General features: G+C 31.4%; 1 protein-coding gene and 2 non-coding genes across 8 annotated transcripts; 1 reads left to right on the top strand and 2 right to left on the bottom strand.

Annotated features, from left to right (window-relative positions):
* The first annotated feature begins 579 nt into the window (after positions 1-579).
* On the top strand, positions 580-5,037 carry LOC105342512 (kelch domain-containing protein 8B). Of its 6 annotated transcripts, none has more exons than XM_034449391.2 (6): positions 580-762; positions 1,214-1,601; positions 1,865-2,029; positions 2,273-2,485; positions 3,023-3,115; positions 3,453-5,037. In XM_034449391.2, the coding sequence occupies exons 2-6, from the start codon at positions 1,235-1,237 to the stop codon at positions 3,650-3,652; spliced, it is 1,038 nt and encodes a 345-aa protein (XP_034305282.2). In that variant the 5' UTR covers positions 580-762; positions 1,214-1,234; the 3' UTR covers positions 3,653-5,037. The 6 variants fall into 6 exon arrangements, with proteins under 6 accessions (XP_034305282.2, XP_034305280.2, XP_034305278.2 ...); XM_034449389.2 differs by having other exon boundaries at positions 1,188-1,601; XM_034449387.2 differs by having other exon boundaries at positions 1,185-1,601.
* A 9,734-nt stretch (positions 5,038-14,771) lies between these two features.
* On the bottom strand, positions 14,772-14,844 carry Trnar-ucu (transfer RNA arginine (anticodon UCU)). Its single transcript has one exon. It is a non-coding gene; the product is annotated as a tRNA-Arg (tRNA).
* A 3,331-nt stretch (positions 14,845-18,175) lies between these two features.
* On the bottom strand, positions 18,176-18,248 carry Trnar-ucu (transfer RNA arginine (anticodon UCU)). The gene has a single exon. It is a non-coding gene; the product is annotated as a tRNA-Arg (tRNA).
* Positions 18,249-22,158: the final 3,910 nt, after the last annotated feature.

Here is a 22,158-nt window from a genome sequence, read left to right as displayed (position 1 = left end):
TGATATATTGAATTGACCCCCCCCCCCAATAAAACGCATAAACAGCAATAAAAATTAACCACCAACTTCACCCCCCCCCCCCCAAAAAAAAAGAAATCCAAAAAGCGTGTACAAGCGAGTTAAAAACCAAAATAAACTTTCCAATAGAGTTGACACGTTATGTGTTGAAGCTTTTCATATCCAGGGGTAGGATGAAGGGGTAAATGTATTTAAACGTGGGTATTGATTAAAGAAATAGGCAATGTTACGGAACAGATTGCGTTCAAATGTCCTCTCTTTCATAGCTATAAGACCACACGCATGCATTTTGATGGTTGAAGTGTTGAGAGAAGATGGGGGGGGGGGGTCCAAATCTCCCCCCCCCACCCACTCCAACACATACATGTTTTGAAACCCGGCACCTCCCCCAAGAAAAAACCCCCAAAAAACAAAAACAACACGGTGAGCACATAATACTTAAAAGATAAACTATTATTATCTAACGTGAGTTCTTTTATAAAACACTGTATATATATACGGTTACCGATTCAGCCACTTGTTGAGTGGGTTTTTTTTTCAGGTCCGTATGATGTTACCGACATTAGCAAAAGTGCAAGCGCTGCACGATAGATGTCGCTGTTACCGGTGTATATAGTAAATAAACGAAGTTACTAAGATCCTGGATGGGTTTGAGCTTGACGTTGCAATTGTCTGTCTATGGTGTCATCAAACAAGTGTCAAAACACAAATTCTAATGCTACATCAGACATAGGATAGTCTAAAGTGCGTAGTCCCAGGTATTGTTTACTTTTAACTTGAATTTCCTCAATGAAACACGACAAGCACATGCCTTGAGTGCCTTTAATTGAGTAAACAACCAACAGCTAATGTGTAATGTAATGGCTATAATTCAGATACGATGAGATATGAAAATAGAAAACCGTAACAAATATTTTATGAAATGATGATGTTGAATATATTATAAATTTTTGTTTTTACACAACAGCACAAGTGTTGAAACTTAAAACTTTGTATATACTTGTTTTAGTTGTTAACTTTTTTACATACATCCATATATTTTCAGTTTTGTCTCTGAAATTCAATTCTCTCTGCAAAGTGAATGATTTTTATATTCATTCTTATATATAGGAAATGATTCTCTATTAATTCAGACTAGATAAGAAAAGAATTGTTTTCTCTCTTAGTAGGAGTTGTTTTTCTCTGGAACATTCAGGATTCAAAATACAAATAAAAGATGACGAGTGGAACATACTCATGGGAGGTCAAGAGGAAAATGAACAATCCGCGTGTGTTCGCAACTCCTTTGGTGTACGGAGGCAACATTTTCGTCATTGGAGGTTGTGACCAAACTGGAGCACCACTAGATACTTTTGAATATTATGAAACCGCGAAAAGAAAGTGGCATAATCTTCCAAGCATGGAAACCAAGAGGGCAGCCCCAGCAGCTCAGGTTGTTGGAGACAAAATAGTAGCTATAGGAGGTGTGGGAGAAACCCAGGCGCCTGTAGATGCCGTCGAAGTCTATGATATTAAAGCTAAAAAATGGTTCAAAATGGAGTCTCTTACTGAACCATTGCAGGGGGTTTCCTCTATATTACGTGGTATGGCTTTTTTTTTTATTCTGGTATGCAGAAATCTGCCTCATATTCAGTTAATAAGATAAAGATTAGTTGGCAAAAAAGCAATACATGCATATAAGATACAATTAATATATAACATTCTTTTGGAAAAGGCATTTCAAATAATCAAAATGCTTTTTTTGATTAAAAAAAAACAACTTTAGTAAAATTTTTTTACAGTTTATTTTGAATGGTTTACCAATTAAAACACTTAAACTTAGTTAAAACTTATTTTTTAATCACAGATAACCAGATTTTAGTTATGGGAGGAATGTCTGATGATTCTAATCCGAAGGATCATTTCTGGAGTTATGACGTAGAGAACAACAAATGGAAAGCTCTTCCCTCTATGCCTACACCAAGATATGCTTCCGCTGCCTTTGAAATAGACAACAAATTATATGTCATAGGTAGTGTACTTTATGCTACATTCTATTGAAATGCTCGAAAATTCTATAGAAAAGAGTATTTGAGAAATACACTGTACATGCTTATTGAAAAATAGTTCTAGAATGTTGATATGATAATGATTACATATTGTATAAATGATGGATCTGTATTATGTAAAGAAACTAAGGTTTTTATCATTGCAAAGTTTCCTAAAAAAACCCAAAAGTTTTTCAAATAAAGTTCATTTTCATAAATTCAAACAGGTGGACGACAAGGAAAGTTGCCTTGTCTAGCCTTTGAAGTGTTTGATTTTGCTACCAACAAATGGACGCAGCTACCAGATATACCCAGCAAGAGGGTTTTCCCAAATTATGTCCGGGCAGGAACGTGTATAGTCAGTGTTGGGGGACTAAAACAGCCAGCATCTGAGGGGTTCTCTCAGGCTTGTGAGGTGTTCGACACTGCAGCACAGAATCGTAAGATACACAATACAGCATTCTACCTGTTGTAATGTATTTGAGCCTCACATTATTGAAAAAAGAACTATGTTTAATTAGCATTTTATTAATGCTTTAATGATTTATAAATCATTGTTTGAATATTTTTATTTTTAAAATATATCAATTGTAAACGGATGGTTTTCAGTCAGTTTTGATGAATTTTATCATTGTGCTTTCTCTATATATTTTTAGAAAGGGGAAGCTAAGCTAGATGAAATATCATATACAATAAAACATGCCTGGGGAGGGGTGATTTTGCTTCATTTTAAGTGTAATTCATTATATATCCGTCAAGTTTACAACATGTATTTAAGTCATGGGGAATAAAAATGACTGTGTTTTACTGTACTATTCTATTTATTGATATATATCACTATTATTTTGTTGATACTCTGAGAAAGGGAAGCAACCAAGCTATGGTAAATGAAATATCCTATATTGGTGTTTTTAATCCTGTAATTTCTCCACTTGCAACATATATATGTTACAAATACAGATATTTATTCCTTACAGCACAATGGAAAATAGGAGTGAACATGCCAACCAAACGAGGGGACTTTGCCATAGGTGTTGTGGGCAATAAAGTGATCTGTGCAGGGGGTCTCGGTAAATATTCAACAATTCTCAGATCATTTTTATTAAGGAAGCCTCTCATCCTCAACTTGTATTTCAAATGCTGAAAATGTTAGATGTATCTAAGTCACTGTTGTTTATTTGCAAGTACATGTAATGCAAAAGTGAAGAATTTTAGAGTGTTATAGTTCGTCTTCAGTAAATCTGCAGCTTGCTTTAAAATTTCACCATTTTGCCTGTTGCATTAAAATAAATGTATGTATACACAGTTTGGTCAACATGCATTGTATTCATTATTTTAAATTTGATTATCAATGATCTACATGTATGAAGTACATTTTCTGACTCTTTCTTTACACCTTATTTTTAGGGAGCCAGGGTAAGCCGCTACAGACGGTAGAAGCCTATGACTGGGTGGGGGACACCTGGTCAGAGATCAAAGCCTGCCCCACCACCCACTGCTCATGCGCCTTCACCATGCATGATGACAGAATGCTTGTGATAGGGGGGTTATCCATGGCTGGACCTAGTTCCTCCATGGAAGCCCTCAGTTTTAAGCCTGACAAGTGACCTGTTTGTTTGCTAGTGTGTTTCTACTACAATTCAATGTTTTTCATTCTTTTTTTTTATTATCCATCCTTAGTTGCAATGCCAGCATTATTTATTTTTTTACCATGTAGATGTGACAACCTTAATAAACTCATTGCATGGAGATCCAAAAACCTTGATCCAAATACATGTATATATGATCATTTATGATGTGACTTAATTGTTTGTATGAATTATTTTTAAAACAAAGTTGCACTTGTACCTGTATCTTGAAATCTTTTGCATGTTAACAAATTGTCATTGAAATTATTACAAGAGGGTATAATATTAAATTGGCAAAACTGTAATTCCATATGCACGAGATGTCTTGCTATTAATCTGTTAAAGTGTATTAATTTTTTTTTTCAAAATGGGTACTTTTGAGTGTGAAATTCTAGAATAGGATATTTCCATTGAAAGAGTATTTACACATATATATTGTGATGAATCCTACTTTCTTTTTTAATAAACAAAAACAACATCATAACTTTAGGAAAACAAAGAAGCCATATTGTATAGAAAAAGAATTTTCCCGTTTTCTGAAATAGGCTGAAGAACTCCCAACATTGAGTTCACCAAATGATGCCTGATATTCAACTTTAATCTATCATTCAATACAATCAGGTTTTTTTTCACTGGTATATAAGGTCATTGCTCAGTTTAAGTTCATGTACACATGTATGCAAAGGATTCAGAAGTACATCTATATATGTAATAAAGGTAATCACAAATTGAATTACAGAAGGTTGTATAGAGTTTTCTTAGGGAGAGCAAACTGAGGGAACTTCCTTTAAAATTTCTTACAATGTTTTTAGTTGTTCTACACCATAAGTATTTAACAGCTCGTTAAATTTTATGACATACGGTATCTCTTTTCTATCGTTTACAAAATGTGTACATTCGAAAATATAATAAAATTCATACCCAGTGCTATTACAATCGCACATTGTACGTTTTCTTAAATTTTTATTAGTATTTATCCACCTACCTGTTTCTATTGAAAATTCATGGTTACAGATTGGTAATTTGGTAAACGTGATCCGTAAAATCTACGAATACTTTTCTTATCCTCTATGATTAGTGTTCTTAAAGCTTGTGCAATATGCATATACTCATTATATGTACTTGTATTTTCCCCCCAATAGTTTTTTGCTGCATATGAAAAATCCATGATATAAGATCGATGTGTAATGTATAATCACTCGCCATGACGTTTTAAAATCTTTTTTTTCCCCCTCAATTGCATGCAGGATGTTTAGTTTACATATATTTATTCCTGTAAACGAAGGCAACGTATTACCCATCCTGGTATTAAATCTTATAATGCATAATTTTTGCACATTATTTTAATAAATGAAGAAAATAAATGTTTTATGTCTTTTTTAAAACAAAAATCATGTAATTGAATTTTTGTTCATTTTAGATTGTGTAAGGGTGAAAAAAATACACGTAGAATTTTGGAATTCTTTTTATATCACTTGTTCATGGGTGTATTATTGTAAGCACAATCATTTTGCCCGTCTGTCTGAGAATCTGACCACACTCTGTAGACAATATAAAGATTATCGTCTTCATGTAGAATCTTATGTCAGTTGCCCAGTTGCTCTATTATCATATTATTTCAAATTCAAAATTAAAAGGTCAAGGTCAGCACAGACTTAATCTTTCCAAATATTGTACACTTACTAATAAGTCTATTCAAGCGTCAGAGGTAGGATGATTATTTTTGGTGCACATTTTGGGGAAGAAACATATTTGTTTTCAAGGCAAAAGCTTAAATTGAGGCCAGGATCACCAATTACCAATTCCTTGTCTTTAAACTCAGTAGACAAGATAAAGAAATTGCAATTTGCTGTTAAATGCTTATATTTTGTACACATGTTCTTCATTGGAGGAGGAAGTACCATTCCATCTTGCCGAATCAGTGAAGACATGTGTTAAATTGTTATTATTCAGTTCGTAAGTTATAAGGGTACCTAAAATGTTTAACATTTAGATAATGTTAAAGACTAGTACCATGTCCTGGTACGATATCAGAAATTATGGCAATCCATGATGAAGGAAACACTATTCCGAGTGGAACACATCAAACATTTGTTGTCTTTTAAAAATATGACAACTCGTGTGTTTATGCGAGTTTTTGACTACTCGAAATATTTATGAACTTTCGTTGCAAAAGTAGTTGTAGTTGTAATTGTAGTATAATGCATATGGTTAATTTGAAATTTGATTTTAACCATTTGACTGTCCAAAAATGAATAAGGAATACCAAAATTCTGCATTCCAACTCATTGATAAGCTTGTTAATTAGGAGTGGATTAAAAAAAAAGAAGTGCAAGTAGAGCCATAGGAATGAACTCAGGGTATCATGCTACTATGGCTGACTACTTACTTCTTATTTGAAATCGTTTCATATTCAGTCTATGTTACATTGCACTCCCATTGTGAACCAATATTGATCAATATATATATATATATATATATATATATATATATATATATATATATATATATATATATATATATATATATATATATATATATATATATATATACACACACAGCAATCCACACCTACAAGTATTATTTTAAGTATATATTAATTTATATCTTATGTAGTTTTTTTTATATATATAACTTATATATTCATTAACATTTTGCTCGTCCATTTCAAAATTAATTTTAATCACAGAGTTTTGGATGTATATTATTGAGTCATAGTGTCAAACTCAATTTCATCAAATAAACATTTTACTACTGTCAAATATCCAAACAACTATTTGTGTCTCAAAGCAAATTGGCTCTGATAATACTTTTAAAATCTTATATTTGTTTTTTGAGTTGTAAAACTCAATGGGAACGCAAATGATGAGTTTTCAAAATGTTATAACGTGTGTTTTAATGTAAGTTTTCAATAGTAAAATAATAAATAAATGCAGAAATGATCGACTGTTCTATTTGGGACATATTTGTTTTTTTAAGATGCAGGACCAAATCATAATGCTAGTTTTGTTTCTTCTTTTGAAATCTTACAAGACATATTTACTGTTTCTGTAAAATGATATGGTTTTCTTTCTTCTTTATGTCTTAAAAAAAAATAGTTGGAAATCAAAATCTGTACATATCAATTACAAATTTTGATTATTAATGAGTAATTCACAGAATTTTGTAAAAGATATTTCCATAAGAACCATGTTTTATAGTTCTATAATTTAATTCTGGTTGTAACGCGCTTTCTGATTGGCTAGAAAAATTATTTTATATCGTATAAAGAATGTTGCCTACGTCATAGTAAGACTAACGTCAAAAACATATCAATACGCCTGACGTTACGTTCGAATCTGTACAATTTCACGTCATTTTAAAGGTCAAACGACCGTTTTATCTACAATGAAGAGTAAAAAAATTAAATTATAAGCAATGAATTCAATATTTATTAGTTTTATACGATATAAAATGGTTTGAAACAGTTTACGCTTTTTTATAAACCGCTTCGCGGTTTATAAAGCGTAAACTGTCCCAAACTATTTTATATCGTATAAAACAAATAAATATTGAATTCATTCCTTAAATATTGTATCATAGAGACCAACATGATGAAAGAAGGGAGAGAAGCAAGTTTCTAATCCTCGTAAAACGTTTACGTTCCACTTTTTTTTATTGCATTGCTGATCATAACTTTTGCAAAAATAAAACGTGTTGTTTGTTTTTGTTTTTGTTTTTTTTTAAGGAATGAATTCAATATTTATTTGTTTTATACGATATAAAATGGTTTGGGGCAGTTTACGCTTTATAAACCGCGAAGCGGTTTATAAAAAAGCGTAAACTGTTTCAAACCATTTTATATCGTATAAAACTAATAAATATTGAATTCATTGCTTATAATTTAATTTCTTTTACTCTTCATTGTAGATAAAAACGGTCATTTGACCTTTAAAATGACGTTCATTTGTACAAAATTCAAACGAAACGTCAGGCGTATTGATACGTTTTTGACGTTAGTCTTACTATGACGTAGGCAACATTCTTTATACGATATAAAATAATTTTTTAGCCAATCAGAAAGCGCGTTACAACCAGAATTAAATTATTGCTTAATGCTTCTCAAAACTTTCGATTAAAAATTTACGTCACTGCAAACATGGAACTTAACACATTCATCCCTTAACTAATTAATCGTAATATATTAGATAAAGTATGATGATATAATTAAAATATTTGTCAACTGTTAGGTATACTAATTATTATAACTTTTTACCAATCGGAATAAAATGAAGTGCACGTATGGCCATAAGAATTGAGAGTGTAGATGTTAACTAAGGCAGGACTTCATGACTGCAACAACACTTCTCTGGCGTGAGAGAAGATCAATACAGAACTTTTTGGTATCAATTTTTTTTTTTTATCTTTTATTGATCAATCATACAAATTACACATCAACAATCATCATAATGAGTATCACAGCATTATATATAGTTTGACAGTTTACAATAAAAATTCGTTAAAAAATGAACAATAATACTCCTTCTGTTTCTTTCAGCAGTGGATTGTTTTTCAAAAACTTTTTAAAGAATACTTTTCTGTTGTTGTTCACAATACACATATAATGATAATTGTAATAGATATAATGTCTTAGCAAATATTTGCAAAAACTTGTCAAATGCACAGTTTTGTTATTTTGCAACATAAGCTGTCTCCTTCTATAAATTGTGAATCTACATAAGGACATAAAAAAATTAACAAAAAAAGTGTTAACATTTTTCATAACATTGGGAAAAGCTGTGATGAATATCTCATCGATATCTAAGACATTGTATACACTATTTTCACAATCTTTCAATAATGACTCTAAATGGTATATCATAAAATTACTTTTAAAATCTTGTATTTCTTTGCATTTTACAAACATATGAAGTAAATCTTCACTTTCTGATAAACACAGTGGACATCTGTTGGAATCCGATTTACCAATTTTGTACAATTTCTCATACGTAAAAATTGCATTATGATAAACTTTAAAATCAAGCTCCACAACATCAGGAGGCTTTCCACTTTCTTTAAGTACAATCCATCTATTATCAAGCATCTTTGTATCGTTTGTTCTAAGTTTTTCTAACCAATATTCATTTGACTTTGGAGGATTAAACAATTTTTGAATCAACAATCTATAAAAGACTTTTACAGTGCATGAAGGAAAAACATAATTAGTATTTTCAACACAAAGTAAAAAAGAAGGTAACCATACTTCTTTCCTATAATCATTGTTTTGAACAACACTTTTCCATTCTTCTGGAATAATAGATAATAATGTTTTGTAATCTTCTTTGATATGTTTTGCATTAATTTCAGAATCAAATTCATGTATCATTTCTACAATAAAAGATGCAGGTAAAAATCCAGGTATCACTTCATAAGAAATGTCTCTGATATGTGTGATCCCCGCTTTTATAAAATGTTTCCATAACAATGTCTTGTTTTGATTGACAATTTTTGGATTAAAAAACAAACAGTAATTAAACACATCATTTAAACGTTCATTGTATTCAATATTGTCCTTCACAGCATACCAAGCACTAAACATTTCTTTATAAAAACAAGGTAAACATTGTAAATCTTTTTTGTTCAACTGTAGAAGAAACATTTCCACCCCTCCTTTCAAGTCACAAATTCTTGATATAAAATAACTAAAAGTGTATTTCCATACAAGCTCTTTTCTTGTGCAAAAATATTTTGCTAAAAATTTTAATCGAAAAGAAAGCATTTTCAAATAGATATCATCCATTTTTAAACCACCATTTTCTTTTTCTCCGACAATTGTCTTATATGACACTAAGTGTGTACCATAATTCCATAAAAAATTAATACATTCCTTCTGAATTGTATTTCTAGCCCAAAATGGAATACAAATTACAGACAATGAATACCATAGTTTAGACATAAGTAATGTATTTATTACACTAACTCTTCCATGTATTGTTAACAATCTTTGTCTCCACAAATTAAGAACTTGTTTGATATTTTGAACTTTGCTTCTCCAATTCAAATTTTCACATTCTAAAAAGTTTTTACCAAAATAAACTCCAAGAATTTTCATGACATTTGTTTCTGTAATATTGATAAGTTGTTTATCATCTGATAACAATTGCCCTGTTCCAATACACATAACTTCAGATTTTTGTACATTAATTTTGGCACCAGATGCTTTTCCATATAATTCAAAAACATTCAATATTTGAAAAATAGATTTTTTATCAGACACTGTTATCGTTGTATCATCTGCATGCTGAAAAACTAATGCAGTTTTATCACACATAGGAATATCTATTCCTTTAATAAATTGGTTACATTTAATTGCACAACTTAAAGGTTCTGAACATAACACAAACAACAATGCAGATATTGGACAACCTTGTCTAACAGAGTTTCTAATTGGAAAATATTTTGTTAAATGTCCATTGCTTTTTACACTGCTATAAATATCTGTATAAAATATTTTTACCCATTTTCTAAAATAATCTCCAAAACCATATGCTTGTAACACATCTAGTAAATATTCATGACTTACTCTATCAAACGCTTTCTCTTGATCAATTTTTACAATATAACCTTCCACTTGATCCATTTCAACCATTTCTATTATATCTCTAATACTTACTAAAGTATCAGCTATATCTTTTCCAACAATACAACATGTTTGATCATTAGAAATTACATTAGGTAACACATGTTTGAGTCTATTTGACATTATTCTTGCTATTATTTTATAATCAACATTTAAAAGACTAATTGGTCGCCAGTTTTTTAACAATCTCTTATCACCTTTTTTCTTGTATAATAATGTAATGACACCCATCTTCATAGAATGTGACAATGTTTCTTGATTTTCAATTTCTAAAAATAGTCTGTACAATATGTTTTTTAAATGGGGTAAAAATTTTCTATAAAATTCAACAGTCAGTCCATCAGGACCAGGACTTTTATTGCTGGCCATTTCTTTCACAGCTTGTTGTATTTCATTAACATCTATACATTTATCACATGATGCGGCATCATTGTCATCAATCTTTGTATTAATCAATGATAACAACCGGTTTTTACTATCATAATCAATTGTTACACATGAATATAATTTAGAATAAAAGTCATACTGCAGATTTAATATAGAATCTGCATTTTCTGTAACTCCACCATTCTCATCCACCAACTCTTTTATAGTATTCGACTCTTTTCTACTCTTTTCTAAATTCAAAAAATATTTCGTACACTTATCCGATTCATTAGCCCATTGTGCTTTAGATCTTAGTATAGCTCCTCTACATTTTTCATTTTCAAATTCACTAAGATCTGTTTTAAGCTTTTCAAAATTTTCAATGTTTATACTTTCACCATCAGCTATTCTTTCTGACAATCTTTGTAAACTGTTTTGAATTCTATAATATTCTTTATTTCTTTCTCTTGCTCTATTCTGACTATAATTTCTTGAAAATTTTTTGATTTTGTACTTTAAATTATCCCACCACACCAAAATTGATTGCTCAAATAATATACATTGTTTTTCATTTTCAATGAGTTCTTGAACTTTGTTTACGTAATATTCATCATGTAAAAGTAAATTGTTATGTATCCAAACACCTGGACCTCTTTCAGACACATCTGTATTAAAATTCATAACAACCATAGAGTGATCACTCATTGTTGTTTCTACATAAAAAATATTTCTAACATAGGCACATAAAATTCTTGTGATCAAGAAAAAATCAATTCTACTTTGTACAATCATATCTCCTCTTACAACTTTTCTTGAAAAAACTTTTTTCTTTTCATTTCTTTGTCTCCAAACATCAACCAAATTATGTTCAGTCATCATATCTATCAACGCTTTGTAACTATGATCATACTTATGTACAGTTTTTCCATTTCTATCTATGTCTGCGAGAGTATTGTTAAAATCTCCCATAATAATTAAACTTGTAGAACGTGGCATTATTTCAATAATATTTTTAAAAAACAATGCTCTTTCTTTTACATCATTTGGTGCATATACATTTATAATGTCATATTTGGTGTCATTTTCTTTGTATGTTATATGTAAATATCTACCATCAAACCCATTTATATTTTCAACTTTTGTTTTGATACTATTCTTCACTAAAAATGCTACACCTTTAGATGACACGTTTGTGCTATCATAATATATATCACCGTTCCATATATGTTTATAATTTTCAATAAAATTGTCTTTCCAATGGGTTTCCTGTAAAGCTACAATGTCATAGTTTCTATCTTCAAATAAATTAAATACCATTTTCATTTTATCAACATTGCACAAACCGTTACAATTCCACGAGGTTATAAAAACCATTGTGAAAATAAAGTAAGTACTTAGTATTCCTTTCATTTTATTTGTTCTTCTTTGCTTTTCCTTTGTTTTTCTCTTTACCTTTTCTCTTCTTTGTGTTTTTAACGGTAACTTCCGTGTCGAGGTCTGATTCCACGGTTGATGATTCTTTTTCACTTTCGCGTATTTCGGAATCTATAACATCAGGTGGTATTTTCTCGGATTTTGTTTCGTTCGTTTTATCATTATCACTTTTTCCGTTTTGATCACTAGTTTCGGTCTCCTCCGCGTCTTTTTCCTCTATATTTTGTTCTTCTGTGTGCGATTTTTCTTGGTCACCGATCTCTTGATCACCGGTTTCCTGGTCCCCTTCTGGTGCCTCCTCGTCACCGACACTGTGTACATCCATGTCATCCTCGTTATTCACCTCATGGTCCCATTCATCGATTTCGCCTTCGTCTCCGTGTTCACTCACCCTGCACGAACATCTGTGTTCCCATTCCTCACACTGTTTACATCTGGTAGATTTACATGCCCTTGCATAGTGTCCTTGTTCTTTGCACTTAAAGCATCGGAATTCTGGACATGCCCTAAAAAGGTGTTCACTAGAATAACACAGCGAACACACTTTTAATTGTCCGTTGTGAATACATCGATAGTAATCTTTTTGAAACTTTAATGTGTAAGGAAACGAGGTCATATGTTCTGGTAGTCTGACTTTTGCATATCGTGTGCCGTCGGCTATCGTAGTACCTGGATAAAACCTTCTGTTGATTGGTGACAATAGTTCAACACCCATTGATTTTAACGTTGCTTCGATTTCATTGTCATCGATGTATGCAGGGAGGTGCATAAAACTAACCACTAACGAGCTTGGTACAACTTCATTACACTCGAAAGTGTTGTCACCTATTTTTATCCCTTCAAGGAGGTACTGTATGGGAGCTTTTCCGTCTAATGTTATTTCGTACAGATTCCCAGATTTCGGTACACATGCTAATAAACTACCAATTCCACAGGTCTCGTGAATAAATGTGATGATTTTCTCAGCTTTGACAAAGGAATTGTCTTTGACATTTACGAATAGAGTGTTTTCTCGACAGTATTTTCTGCCAGCAAACAAATTCTTTGATCCGCCAAAATGGCGACCACCTGACGTGGCAGCCATTCACACTTGATTTACTATTTACACTGTCTTTTTTCAGCACAATATATACAAAATAAGCACAACAAACAAAAGTTTATACATAGAGTCTTCTCGTGGAAGACAAAGTTAATTGGTTCACTATAAACAATAGACGCTGTTGGTTGTATTCGAACAGTCAAAATACACCTTGCTCACCTGTCCATTAGCAAACCGGAAGTCTGTGAAATCATGTCTTCAAATAACTATTCAACATTTAGAAAATTGTGTTTGTTTACTACAAAAATTAATCAAATTGTTTATTCGCTCCACTTACTTTTTCTTCACTTTTACATGTACAACTATATTGTATATATGTAGATTATTGTTTCATGTATTTCATGTACCATTATATGGTTTTTCTGTGAAATTAGACTTCACTAAACTTAGACAAATTGAAGACCGTTAGCGGTAACGCGGTTTGATAATTTGTCTGCACCCCTTGGTGTGAGAATTTATGAGTATTTCTTAAAAGTACGTATCATATTGGTTATGTAAATTTGCCTGAACTTTTCATTTAATCTTTTAATTTGATCAGTCAATAATAAATACAATCAAAACGCATGATGACGTTTTTATTTGTGCTCATGGTGCATGAATTAGCTAAGTGCATTCGAAGGAGATTGAACGTCGCAGATTTCCAATGCAAACATATAGCGAAATATACACTGAATGCAAATATATTTCTTTATCGATCCATAAAATAAATTATAAGTGTGTCAAGGGACTTTAACTCCATAACTGTACGCTTACGAACAAGTATATAAACTTGCGCACACTTTTTTGATGTGGAACATACATGTATCTATGTAAAAGAAGTGGATGTCAGACCTAAAGAATGAATCGCAACACCCAACCCTCAAGAACGTTTGCTCATGGTTAGTTACCACTCCAAATTGTTTATGAATATTGCATTATATATATACTTACCTCTAACCTAAAATATTTAATATGAGTTCAAGAGTTTCGAAATACGCCACTCTATTACTTTTGTTTTCTAGGTGTACAGACAGCAAACCATACAGTGCAGATCACTGAGACAGAATCGGGCTTTGATGCATTTTATTGGATGGTAGTTGTAATATGATTAACTTTCTGAATTAATGACTCAACAATCAATGAGAAATATTGTGAAAGGAGCGATAATCAAACGGCACTTTAAATGCAATTAGACAACTCTTGCTGATAGACAAATAGGTGAGAAAAGTAAGCTATACTCGTATTAACTTGTTATATGTTGCAGGCATGTGGCAACGCGGGAAGGAGGGACCAATTCATCCATATTTTTTTTTTACCGACATTGGCCCTTTTTTCTACATAGAGAAACTTAATTCTTATCAGATGCAACTGGCTTTTCCACTTATTACGAAAAGTATGATTTATTACATTGAAAATTAATGCATAAAATTTTTTAAGCGTAGTTCTTGCACTAAATAGATTGTTCTATCGTTAAAATGACAAAACTCGGTCTATCTTTTGTAAATGTCGCGTATAAATTTAAAAAAGTCACTTTTAGAAATGTATTTGTTGGAAAAAAATGTCTGGTACTTGTATTTAAAAAAAAACCCAAAACAAAACATCATCCACGGTGGGATTCGAACCCACGACCTCTGGATTAGAAGTCCAGCGCGCTATCCACTGCGCTACGCGGACATGATACACCTGTGGATATTGTGCAATCAGCACAGGTAACAGTAAATTATAAGACATATGGATATACGGACAACATAGTTCTATTTTCATCTTCATTCCAATAGCATAAATGAATGAACCTTTTAAAATACCAACCAATTCAAAACTTGTTATTCTAACTCTTCCTATCATCAAGAAACTAGGTTATGTCATATTTTAATTGGTAAAATAAATTATTATGCAGGTAAGGTCACTAGTTTAAGAAACTCTTTGGTGTTGAGAAGAAATTTTTAGAACGCCTTTATAATATTGATTTGTTCTTTTTTTATCTATTTGAAACAAGATTGGTTTTGTTGAATTTGTTTTAGTAGGTCTGAAGAAGACAACCCCCCCCAACAAACAAATCCAACAAAAACCAACAACGAAAAAAAAACCCCAACAAAAAAGAATAAATATTGCAAAATAAAAGCACCCCCCTCCAAAAAACCCCCCATTAATGTACATTGATCAAAGCAAACTTATATTTGAATATTCAGTTTGTTCAGATGCAGATCTTTGTGCAATAGAGCCCAACTGGGTAATTCTATCCTCACTTTACTATTTCGTGTCAACGATGGCATCACTGTATTTCGTTTATCAATGGCAAAATGTTGATAAAACGTTAGAGGCCATAAAATTTTTATAACAATATACTTATGAAATGAGTTTAGATCAAAAAACAAAATAACACCACATGTAAAACCACCACCCCATCCCCAAAAGAAAATCAAAACAAAAAACAAAAACAAAAGCTAATAACACCCACAACCAGAAATAAACAAAAAAGAAATCATGGCAATCAAAACAATCATCTACAGTTTATAGTACGTATAAGTAAAATTAACTCAATTTAAAATTGCAGCTCTATGAATAATAAACAACTTGACGTAAGGTAATCATGCAAAAAAATGCACAATTTCTACTTCAATGTACGTTTCATTGCGTAAATTTTTGCTTATTTGACATATGTACCGTTTTTTGTCATTATATCTTTCATAATAAAAAATTTTACGGTTAATTTGAGTGACTTTTTCCAGGTATGTTAATCCATCTTGATAGTCTAACAAAGGGCAATATTCAGCCTTTTAGACAGTTAAACGATTTCATTCCGTAAAAAAAATGTGTAAAATGTTCTTGATTTTTTAAAATTAGAAAGAAATTAGATTAGATGAAAGATAACTTGAATTTGCCATTACAAGGTGTCACATATTGCAATGAAATCACAGTTCGAATTGCGTACACAGCACGTATAGCAATATGGTATATCCAATGCTGTCCAAATCGCAGGGGCTGAGCTAACCGCTATATCCTAGATATGTTAATAGCTCTTACTCAGCTGCTAGTTCTTTGAGTTGATTAATTCAATAATTTTGAATAACTCACGCATTTATTAAGTACGGTGCATACTAATTTCCCTTTTCCCTATTATTGTAGAATTTATGATATTCACCCTGAATGACCTGATTGAAATTATATTTGTTACAATCTCGCGGTAGTACTAGTCTTGTTAACAACCCGTATAGTTAATGCGAATTAAAAAAATTATCTCGGACTATCGAAAAATAAACAAAGAACGCCAAGTTTTTAATGCTATTCAGCACATGAAAAGATAAATATTAAAAATTGTCTGAGTGTTTTATTTCTTTAAAAAATGTTTTTAAAGTATTTCTTTGGTATGAAAACAATGAAAATTTATTCTCCCAAACTTTCCAGATCAATTAATCATTTTAAAAGAAAAAAATCCATTACCGTTTAACACCATGTATAACAGAATCATCATCACCTAGAATCTCCTCTTATCAAAAGACACAAACTCGCCTTTAAGAGAATCAAATGCAATGTACAGGAAATCTTTCATCTTTCAGTTGTTTACAGTTAAAAACTGAAGAATATTAAAAATTAAATATATAAAAAAGGCCGACTGAAGTCTAAATACCTTTAGTCAATGGGAGATACTTTATGCAAGAAATGTGTACCTGTAATGTTAGTTTTTATATTCCATGACTGTTGTTCTCAGACAATGAGCCAACGAACACAATATACATGACTGTATAAAAACGTTGGAATATTTGCTGATGAGGAATATATATTTGTGAAAATGAAGTGGCTGTCAGACCGTAAGAATGATTATTGAAGAGGTGCAATGAAGAGGATCATAACAACCCTCATGCGAGTAGATCCATTCTACACACCTTACCTCTAGAACTTTCTCTTATGGTTAAATACCACTCCAGATGGTTATGAATATTGCACAATATATATACCCACCTTCAACTAATGGCATTTAAAATGAGTTTCAGAGGTTTGGAATATACATCACTCTATTACATTGTGTTTTGTAGATGTACAGACAAATGTCATAAAGTGCAATTCACAGCGACAGAATAGGTCTTTGGTGTATTTACTTGCATGGTAATTATAAAAAAAATTATTTTCAGAATGAATGATTCAACGATTAATGAGAAATATTATGCAAGGAGCGATAATCGAACGATATCAACAAATGAATAGGACAACTCGTGCTAATACAAGTAAGGTACATATACATGTAAGTAAACCTTTTAACGTAATTTTATGTTGTAGGCATCACGGGATGGAGGGAGAGGTCTGATCATCCATGATTGTTTTTTGTCAAATGACATCGGTCTCAAATTATTTTTGCTAATCCAACTTGTTCCTCTTTTTTAAAGAGACAGCGTGAATTATGAATAATGAAAATTGATGTATCAATAGGCAATACCCGGTTTCCCCCCAAGGTAAAAAAAATTGCAAACCAACCTCAGATTAAGGATCTTAGATATGTACAATGTATATGCACAAAAATGCGTTTATTTTTGTGCATATTTGATTCTCCAAATTCAAAGAATTAGAAAAAGAAATGATTAAAAGACTCAGGTTGTCATACATATAAGCAATAGTGTGTTTATATTGATTAAACTATTATTATTTGCAACTTCAGCCTTAATTAGAAACATTACTAGTAAGTACCGATATAGTATCAAATCTCTTAGATTTAAAATTTATATGTATGACAATTGATATACCGGTGTTATAACTAGTAACCATTTATACGACTTTTGCCATTGATGATACAAGTACATAAGACTGCTATAAGAATCTGTTATCCACAGATTAACAGATTAGGCTTATATAATTCTGCTACTAATTTTGATCATGATATATAACCAGTTTATTTGTAAATATGTGCAAAAGTTTGTATATCTTTTGTAAAGTTGTGTAGAAATTAAAGTGTCACAATGGTCACATTACCTTGCTTTTCTAAAAAGGTGTTGGATTTTGATAGAAAAATTAACATCCACGGTGGGATTCGAACCCACGACCTCTGGTTTAGAAGTCCAGCGCGCTATCCACTGCGCTACGCGGACATGTTGTTTACTTAATATTGCGCAATGAGCACAGGTAACAACAATATACTATGTAATAATAAAAATATACATAGAATATATTCTCTCCCAATCCTCAAATCATAGACAAATTTAAACCTTTTAAAATGTCAACATTTAAGGTAGTCCTATATTCGGCACTAAATGGGCTCAATCATTAAAAGCTTAGCTTTAAATGATAGATATACATTTTAGCAATACATATATAAAAGAAAATATGTATGTTTACATGCTAGTTTGTTTGCTATCACCTCTCAAACGGGTGTACCTGCTTGCGAAAATTATTGACAATTATGAAATTTGCCAGACGTCCGTTTTTCCTAAAAATAATTACCAATTTAAAAAAAATTAGAACTGAACATACAAAATAGAGTATAAATATTTATCTAAGCCATATCTCATCAATAATTTTGCGCAAATTTTTGTAAGTAAGTACGCTTTATGGACCTGATGCATCAAAATAGAATACAAAAAATGCAATGCTAGTATCGCGTTTGGTAATTTTTTTACTATTTTATGGACTCAAACTTAAATTCACGGTGTTTATTCTATAGATTGACATCTTAGAAAAAAGATTTGGTAAAATAAATTATATGTTGACAGATTACTTTTCACGCTATAAGCTCTAAACCAAGTACACCCTGACGAAAATATCCGTAAAGATCAGATTTTGCAACAGTTTTCTGCCTAGATCTGTCAACAATGTTAGATATCATTTAAACATTAATTAATTGACGATTGATTAAATTCAAAATAGCTTCTGTCTCTAAATTTAAACCGGTTTTAGGAAAAGAAAAAGAAAAATTCGGGGGGGGGGGTCAAAACAAAGAAGGTATAAGCATACCTGAGTTCCTGGTTAATGAGAAACTTCGTTTTTCATTTTACTTTAACAGAATCGAGTTTCTCAACATTAATCATTTCTATCTCTCTTAGAATACATATATTACCGTTCTAATTGCTTACTATTGCCATTGTTTACAACAGCGATGTAGGGCAAAATCAATACCGGGTATCAAAAACGCTTTGTAAAAGTCGAACCAATATTGTAAAATCCGTATTATGACGTAGTGCGATACTCGGACTACTTTAAAGCGTTTAAATTCAAATCTACCTATCATCAGGAGCATTTGTATATATCTATTTGGGTTAAAATAAATATATCTAGAAAATACTTATTTCACAAACTCCTTGTTTCTGAGAGAAATATTTTAAACCATTCTTATTTATATCCTTGAATCAAATCCTTTCCTTTAAGAATGTATCTAACCAAAGTTGAAATTGGTTCAATGGCCTTGGAGAAAAAAAGGTTAAGGTAATTAACGGACGCCGGACTAAAATGAATCAATAAAGCTCTCATTCTTGGCTCATGATCGGGCGATCTGGAAATGATATAATGACAATTAATCAAAAGCAATGAAATAAAGACACTGTATACAGTTGAATATCAATTATGGCTATAAACTTTGATAAAAGTTTTAACTCTTTGACCTATAACACTATGCCGGATAATAATGCCAGTGCCAAGGTGGCATTTTTGCACCTGCGTAAGATGCAGTTTCGGAAAAGCGCATCTACACAAAATGATAGACCATTGTATAATGAGTATATAGCCACTTTTTTCAGTGTGTTTCACCTGGCAGGTGAGATATTAACCTTTAAAAATATATATCCCATAGAAAAATGATAATTCCCATAGGAGATATGATTCTCCTACAGAATATATTGACAATCCTCTAGGATTGTCGAAAAATCCTACAAGAATTATATTTCCTATAGAATAATGGTACTTCCTGTAAGAATTTGATTCAGACAGGAAGTTTTCCTATAGGAAATTAAGATTTCCTATCGGATTTATCAAATCCTGTGGGAATTGAAATTCCCATATGAAGTGAGGTGAGATACAATGTTGACAAAGTTGATTGTAAACTCTTTAAGCAATGATCTATCATTTGGCATAGGCCTACTTGAATTTTTCGATATATGCAGCTTAGAAGGGTGCAAAATTGCCACCCTGGTACTGGCATAATTATCCGGCACAGTGTTCTATGTTTAAATGCTCATGTCTAGTTCGCAACCTTTTACTTTACATTTGTAAGTTGTTGCAATAGAACTCCTCCTCATGGAAAGCTGCAAATAAAACTCTACCATAGGCACCCCCATGCTTATGACGTCACCTGTACTTTTACTTTCTAGTGGACAAATACATGTTACCGTGTTTTTTTAACATGTTATGGCTATGCATTATCATTATTGATCAGATGAACTAAAAACAAATCAACTATAAAGCGATATCATAGAATTTGATATTCAAAAAGTGTTGATACAAATTACTCAAACCAGCTAAATATTGAAGGATGTATATATATATATATATATATATATATATATATATATATATATATATATATATATATATACACATAAACTTCCAAGAACACGGAAACAACTAGGTCTTCAAATTGCATTATTCTATGTCAATGAGAGAACAATTTTGACCGTCTAAGAAAATGATCATTTCGTCATCAAGTAGTCTCAAGCCTACCCAATTTAATTCAAATAAGTAAAGGAACAAACTGCAGGTCAGAGTTGTCATTTACATATCATAAAGATAAATGTGTCCTTATTAAAAAGAAAATGACTATTTGCAACTATCGTCTGAGTAAAGGATACCCCAGGATATCTGATACCATTTACTCTTCGAATAACTTTTGATTCAATTTATTTCTCACAAAAATCAAATGCATTTTTATAAATGTATATGATGTAAATTTTCACGCAACAAATTTCACAAACATTCATAAGGTTTTGAAAATTGGGCGTTGTTTATAAAAACACAACAAATTTAAAGAGAGTGCCAGTCAAAATGACATCTTTTTTATATCAATGATGACGTTAAGGGGGATGTGCGGCCATCTTGTACATTTGAGGATAAGATTGTAAAGTTTCTGCCAAAAACTGGCCAAAAAGGATGCCAGAAGATATAAACGCAATAAAAATGTCCTACATGTCGTTTTGTTTAAAACGTATGCATACAAGAACAGGACAATGCCTTTTTAATCAGTCAGAACAGCCGTGGAACTGCAAAGTTACAGACTTATCTTGAAGATTTAAAAGTCGGAAAAAATATGAAGGGGGTGTATTGGTGTCTTCTATACAACCAATTGTTGAGAAAAAGTTTGAATTTTGCTAATTTAAGTTGTAACTTTGTCTCAAAGTAAGGTACCCTATTCTTAAAATGGGCCTAAAAAACATAAGATATATTTGTCTGTGTCTATGGAGGTACATTGAAACTATATTTTCATTGAAATAAGATGTCTATTTTTTTTAGTTTAACACAATCGCTTTTTTTTTATCCCCTATCCCACTTCTAAAAAGAATTTAGTTTAATTTATACTTGAAGAATTAAAAAAAATCCCAATAAAACAAACATGGGCCAGGTATAGAGATGTATATTAAATTCAAAACGGATATATTGTTTAGAACTGAGATTTATTTTTTCTATGATAATATAACGTCAATGTGTCTCCATAGACACAGGAGTTATATGTATAGACTGGATTTGTTTTGTTCCAAAAATAGATCCCATGCCGACTGATAAAAATAGGGTACAGTGGAGCCTCACTTATCCGGACACTTTTGTCCCCAGGCCAAATCGTCCGGATATGTGAAGCGTCCGGATATCTGAATTGTGATATTTACCTTTAATATTTATGGAAACATAACTCATAAATTAATTATACAATTAAATTTGATAGCCATAAGCACTACAAAAAAAGTTTAGTTTTTTTTTAAAATTAACAAAACAAAATATTGTTACAAACATTATTTAAGGTATGTTTTTTCCACAGGAAACCAAGCACTACATTCTACAAGGCAACACGTGTACATGTAC

The sequence above is a fragment of the Magallana gigas genome, chromosome 4 (genome assembly GCF_963853765.1).
Source record: "Magallana gigas chromosome 4, xbMagGiga1.1, whole genome shotgun sequence".
NCBI lineage: Eukaryota > Metazoa > Mollusca > Bivalvia > Ostreida > Ostreidae > Magallana > Magallana gigas.
Note: the sequence above shows the minus strand (reverse complement) of the source record. Positions and strands in the feature narration are given on the sequence as shown.

Excerpts from the sequence above, each read along its gene's own strand:
- LOC105342512 (XM_034449391.2), top strand. The coding sequence starts at position 1,235 with ATGACGAGTGGAACATACTCATGGGAGGTCAAGAGGAAAATGAACAAT. Across the intron at positions 2,486-3,022 it reads CGACACTGCAGCACAGAATC|CACAATGGAAAATAGGAGTG; the intron begins GTAAGATACACA and ends TATTCCTTACAG. Across the intron at positions 3,116-3,452 it reads GATCTGTGCAGGGGGTCTCG|GGAGCCAGGGTAAGCCGCTA; the intron begins GTAAATATTCAA and ends CCTTATTTTTAG.